Genomic DNA, 6,263 nt, shown 5'->3' on the forward strand with positions numbered 1-6,263 from the left:
CAGCACATCATAATCCATTACTTCAGATTATAGCAAACAGTGGAAGCATCTCAACTCAGTAGTTTTTCCGCTAACCAAGACTCGACATAATGATGTGCATATATTTTCTGTGTGTATTCACGTATATCAGAGAAAGTTGACAGAGTAAAGTTTTTCAACGGTGTAACTTTGTTTTTCACCAGGTTGTAAAACAGATGGAGCAAAAGAAACTACAGCAAGCAAATCCACCTGCAGGACCAGCTGGAGAACTGAAATTCCAGCCCCGTATGTATCTTTCTGTGTAGATACACAAACTTTACAATCTCCAGCATTACAGTCATTAAAAATACATTTTATGTTCAAACTCTTAATGTAATGTGGTTTTAATGATCTCTGCAGGGAGGCTCACTAAACTGCCTTTGAGATAGAAGTATGGAAGCCGTCTAAAATGTCGCTGAAATCTCAGCAATTTTATATCTGTAGGAAAATAAAGAGAGTTCTAACTTGTAGCACCAGATGGACGGAGAAAAGATTGCAGTTTGTTGCAATGTTTTACATGTCGATCTAAAAATAGTGAGATCTAGGATAACTGAGTACTCAGAGAAGAGTAGGGGCATACAAACAATCATGCCTGTCTAATGTCCTATGGCTGCATTACCAGTGCAGAGATAGGTGCACTAAATGTAGTTTGCCTTGTGCAAACATGTTGTAATATACCTGATTTGAATAGCAAGAATGTGAAATTACAGTAATTTAAGCTTCACTGCTTGTTGTACAACCATGCTCCTGATCCCAAGATGTCTGCACAAGCACTAATGTTGGTGCACCTATCATTTAGTGGCTCTCAGTAGTTAGGCAGCTAGATGAAAGCTGTCTGTTTTTTTCTTAGCTGTATCCTGGAATTCCAGATTGTAATCCAGAATTGCAGTCCCGGTCTCTGACTGGGGAACAAATCAAAACATTGAAATGCTTTCAACATGTCTGTCCTCTCTGGTCAGTTTATCTGCATTTGAGCACAACATGATGTGACAAGTTTTAGACAACATGAGCAACCAATTGCTTCAGCATGCACAGACAGTAAAGTCACAGTAAATCATTCCACATGAGTATTGGTAACAACAAAGTGGTCAGGTGTGTTTTAACACTTCTTACCTCTGCTCTTCCATACATCCAAACATTTTCCTCCTCATCTAGAAACTAATATGGCTTTATTGGCTTCCATGTTTATGTGCTAATGTTGTCAGTACAGCTCAAGGAATTTTTAACATCTTGAACATAAAGCTTTGGGCTATATCCAGTCAGCCTTTTGAATATTGGAAGAACTTAACAGCACCTGTGGGGCCAACAGTGAGATTTCAAACCTGAAATGCCATTTTCAGTGATTTAAGCTCACTTTGCTGAGTATCCTGGAATTATATCCTCAAGCTACTCAGTTTTATGAGCAAAGCAAGAAATAATGGAATTTGAACATCAGTTTCATTTTGTCTTTCGTTTGTTTCAAAGCTGCTTGGGGCTAATATCGATTTATAACCCTTCGTTATGATAGCCTCTTTCTCTTCCCTTCAGTAAAAACACAGTTTGTAACGGGAGATTCCTTGGACTTGGTTTAGTGATACATCTTTTAACACTGGCAGTAACTGATAGTTTTCTTAAAACTTGTATTATTTTTATGTAAAAAGTTTTTGTGAAGTTATTAGTCACATATCCTAAGCTTTCATTCTATTAGCCAAAACTATTCAGTATTCGTTTTCTGAGTTAAGGAGGTCCCAACTATGAAAGCTAGCATTCTGAGGGAGGCAAAGGGAGAAAGTTGTAAAGATTGCCAGCAAAGTAAGGATTAAAATACAAGTTGTTCATTTTTTTTTTTTTCAAGCTTGCTATGTTAGGATTAGAGGTTTCATAAACACGTAGTATGTTCTAGAAAGAACAGATTAGTATCTAAAAAGATTATTTAAATAAAAACATTTTTACTGAAAACAGAAGCAACTAGTGATCTAAGAAGAAATTCTGAATATTATCATTTTGCAGCCTGTTGGGTAAACTCAATTTGATTTCATTGTTAGTCACATAAATTCCAGCTTCCAATTACAAAACAAAAACAGGTGGTTCAATTTGATTGTCTGCACGCTAGAAACATTACTTTAGAGACTTTCCACGTGTGGAGCTCATTTAATTGAGAAATTTTAAGCAGTTTTATTCCTGTTTTACAGCTGGCGAGCACAAAATTGAAGAAGCACCGAAACATCCTGCAGGAGGTGATCAGCCTCTCCCACCAGGACATATCCAAGAACCAGCTGCTAGAACTGATCAAGTTCACCCCTAACCACTTGTGCCTCAACTTTATAGCATCTTTATTATTTTGGGGGGGAGGGTAAAAGGCAGGAAAGGGAGAGGGATAAAAAAAAAAATGAGTAACGAACTCTCCACTTTCTTTCCCCGGTTGTAAAAATCACTGGGAATATTAGAGATTAAATATCAATCAGCCTTGAATCATAAATTAATTTTCTCTCCAATACATCAGTAAGAAAGGCAACAGGGGGATCATTTAGCAGCTATAATGGAGGAAAAAATTAAAGAAACTTATTATTAAAGGTTTTTATGGCCAATGGACTTAGCTCTTGGACTCTTCCTAATACAAAGAGGGAGATGTCTGCCATTGTGTGTTTAGGCATGAATTGCGACCTTTTTAGAGAAGAAGCAGTGAACTGGCCTGAATATCAAGTTAGGTCTTGTTTTATGTAGAAACTCTTTTCAGAAATGTTGAGAAGCAAAGTACAGGGAAACAGACCATAGACAAAGGCCTACCATTTCCAGTACTACCAACCACTTTCTTCTTTGAGACCAAATAAAAATGAAAATTCTTACGCTTAACTTTTAGAAAATTTGCACTTTCTAAAATGTAACCACCACAAACAATTGCATGGAACAGTGAATACTTTTCATGTTTACAGAAGCCTAAGAATTTCACTGTAAGCCTTCAAAAGGAATACTGTACTTCTAGTGGATTGGTCTGAACCGTCCTTGTTAAGAGTAATTCTTTGTAGCAGTTGGCTCACTCATTTGGCTCTGGGGATAGTACTTTTGTCCCTGTTTCTTTCATCAGGTGCCAAGTGATCTCAAAATTTTGCATGCTATTAAATAAGCTTTTTATGTTGATGGAAATATTGTACAAAACAGAACAAGGCTCACTGTCTTTTTCTGTACAGATTTTCCTACCTCTTGTGGTAATACCAGATTTTTCAAAATGCACCATGTGCTTCTAAAAGCTCTTCTCAGACATGAATCCTTGACTTGTTAAGAGTCTCACTGTTAATACATATTTGTCTTTCAGCAGTTAGTTGATGTAGGTTTATGAAATGTCTAAAACAAGGGTGCTACTTGATTGTATTATTTTGGTATAGAACAGGGTAGCTCCCTCGTATTGTAAGCCAAGAATTTTCAAAAACCACACAAAAAACCAACAACAAAACAAAATCTCAGCAGCAAAAGTTGTCTTTCCTGTGGGATTTGCTATAATGTCGAAAAGCTGTGTGATTGTCCTTGCTTGTCATCCACTTCAGACTGAGCGTAAACCCTCTTTCTAGCTTTGTGTTTGTTTGTTGTTGTTAAGAAAAAAATATGGATTGCTCTGATTGTATAATGTCGGCTCTGAACTGATATACACACACCATGGCAAGCATCCTTTGTATTTTCTTCCCCTTCTGTGGCTAACTGCTTACATTGTCATTCAAAGAGATCATTTGGGTTTTGAGCAAAGAAACAGGCAGGCCTCTCCTACAAAAAGATGTTCCTTTCAGAATAATACTCAAATATTTTAGGCAAACTCAAAGACAGGTGGCAGTTACTAACATTTTGTATTGATATTTGATATTTAAGTTCCTCACTAAAGGCTTCTGATTGATAGAGGCTAGTCATATTCCTTACATGCTTAATGCTTCTTTCAGCAGAATTGAGCACATTCATGTTCTTCACGCAATGTAGCAAAACTTATCGCTGGAATAGATTAGGTTCCTTTATCTGTTTCATGTTGTGACATCACATTTCATTCAATTATACCACTCCAGCAATTAGATTTACTTTGTTGTTGGTCTCTCTGCAAGTTGTTAGTATCTTAATTTGTTTCTAAAATTAGTTTCAAAAGCCACTGTTACTTCCATGTAATTCTAACATCGATTTATGTCTTTGTCAGGAGGCTGAAGTATGTTTCCACAACTTTTTGCTAAGAGAACTAGACATAGTTACAGCTGCAACCAGAGTAACATCATTTCCCAGTGCTGAGTCTTGGCTTTAGGGCTGTAAGCATGATAATCAGGAGCAGAGCAAGGAAAGAGGAGAACAAAGGGTGAGTTATTCTAACACCACAAAAAGGAGGAGGGGACATTTTTCCTTGTACCACGTGAAATTTTTACAAAGAAAGAATGATACAGCTGGAGATGTTTTCAGAGAATCAAGGACTGAAACCTTTAATCTGAATGCATTTCTACCATACAAATCATTCTTCCTTCATGTTACATGTGCCTCATCACAAATATTATTATAGGTAATGCAGCGTATGCTCTCAAGTGCTTGCCACAGCTCAAGCTTTGTTTTCAGTGCAGTGTTACATTTCAGTTTTAAGGATCTCACTCTCCCTGAAATGGAAGAAAAACATTTTATCCCCTTTACATTACTTACTTTTAAGTATACGGAGAATTTTGTAAAGAACTGTTGTAACATGGGTGCTGAACTCATCTTATGTTAGCCACAAGGTGGTGTCAATTGTGTCTGAAGCAGATGCCTAGGAAAGCCAGAGTTTTTGTTTATTACTTCATCACGAGTTAACAAGAGTTCCCAGTTTTACATTTCAACTAACCACTGAGCTGCATTCAGCATAAAACAATGCATATCTTTCCTTCAACTGCTGTCTGATACCTAAATGTTCTTGTCAGTGTTAATTTTAGTGATAGGCTTGCATTTTAACAATATACTTAGGTTCACTTTTTAGAAGTAAAAACAGGCAGTTTTCTAAGCTTTAGAATTATTGATCAGATTTATCTGTAACAATAATCAAAGTTGTAGTCCAACTGTCAAATGTTTGTGCTAAATTGTGCGGAAGTCAATGCCTGAGTTTGCAGTAACACTTAAATTATTTAACTCCTACTGAGCAGACCCTAAATTTGCTGCCTAAACGTTTTTGAGATGAGATTCCAAGTTACAGATTCATACTTGTCTGTCCAATTCAGAATCTCATATGAATCATTATCTGTTCCACATGTCTGCATAGATAATGAGGACTGAGTGGGTATTTTCCCAGAAGATGGTCAGTCAGGTCCGGTCTATCAGCAAACAAGCCTGACCTGATATTGCCCATCTTGCCATCCTCTGTAGAAAGGACATTATTCTTCAGACTCAAGCTAACGAGGTCTCAATCTGAGCATAATCAAGTCAAATTATTTTTGAGGATTAATTCTGAGATAAACTTTATCCCACTGTAAGGAACATCTGCCTTAGAGGTTATGCAGTGTGCTAAAGTCACACCTACACATGGAACTTGTAACTGATTTGACCTTTCTTTAACACAGCTTGTTTTCAACGATGACATCTTTCATTAGGTTCTCTCTTCCACAACAGAGACTGAAAGTATTACATTATCCACTCACAGCATGTTTTCTTCTATGGTATGGATTTCTCAGGAGCTTTTTAAAAGATTAAAACAACTTCACTTACAGCTATGTCAAGAAGTAGAATGCTATAATTGCAGATAAACAAGGGACTGGAATATCATGGGCACCAGTGCTTTGACCTGTACTCTGCTTTTCCTTTAGGAGTGATTTACAGGAAAATTGAATGTAACCTCATAGAGGCATCAGTTCCAAGACAAAGATGCAGATATTTTGTTTTGTACTTGGCTGGGATTTCAGTAGGAGGATGAAGGGGTAAGATTTGGTCAGCAGTGTATAAATTTTTATCTTCCAGTGCAATATATGTAAGAAAAAAAGCCCCAGTCCGTAGTTTGTATTGATTAGTTTTTAACTGGATTAAACTGAATCTCAGTGCAGTCACAGACTTACAGTGTTTTATTTTAAGTGGGTGAGAATGAGGCAACTGCTGCCAGCAGGCAGCACCACAGCCAAGGAGTATTCGTTACTGCTTCCTCCTGTGGGTCCACTGGGATAAGATGGGGGTGGGGGTCAGAGCGGGGCTATGCTAGGGCATGACTCCATACAGCCTCAAGTCTGCTGCCAAGGGAGAACAGGCAGCGTTTCAAGGTGCTGATACTGCATTTTTGGGGGGTTTGCATAGGG

The 6,263-nt window shown here is 37.5% G+C and overlaps 1 protein-coding gene across 3 annotated transcripts in view; it reads left to right on the top strand.

Annotated features, from left to right (window-relative positions):
• NUCB2 (nucleobindin 2) overlaps positions 1–6,016 on the top strand; it is a 28,890-nt gene extending 22,874 nt beyond the window's left edge. For all 3 annotated transcript variants that reach the window (XM_015286582.4, NM_001006468.2, XM_046941616.1), the window contains 2 exons: positions 183–264; positions 2,190–6,016. In XM_015286582.4, the coding sequence (XP_015142068.1) occupies positions 183–264; positions 2,190–2,302 (195 nt within the window). In that variant the 3' untranslated portion in view covers positions 2,303–6,016. The remainder of the gene's footprint in view (positions 1–182; positions 265–2,189) is intronic.
• The last annotated feature ends 247 nt before the right edge of the window (positions 6,017–6,263 follow it).

The sequence above is a fragment of the Gallus gallus genome, chromosome 5 (genome assembly GCF_016699485.2).
Source record: "Gallus gallus isolate bGalGal1 chromosome 5, bGalGal1.mat.broiler.GRCg7b, whole genome shotgun sequence".
In the NCBI taxonomy this organism is placed as follows: domain Eukaryota; kingdom Metazoa; phylum Chordata; class Aves; order Galliformes; family Phasianidae; genus Gallus; species Gallus gallus.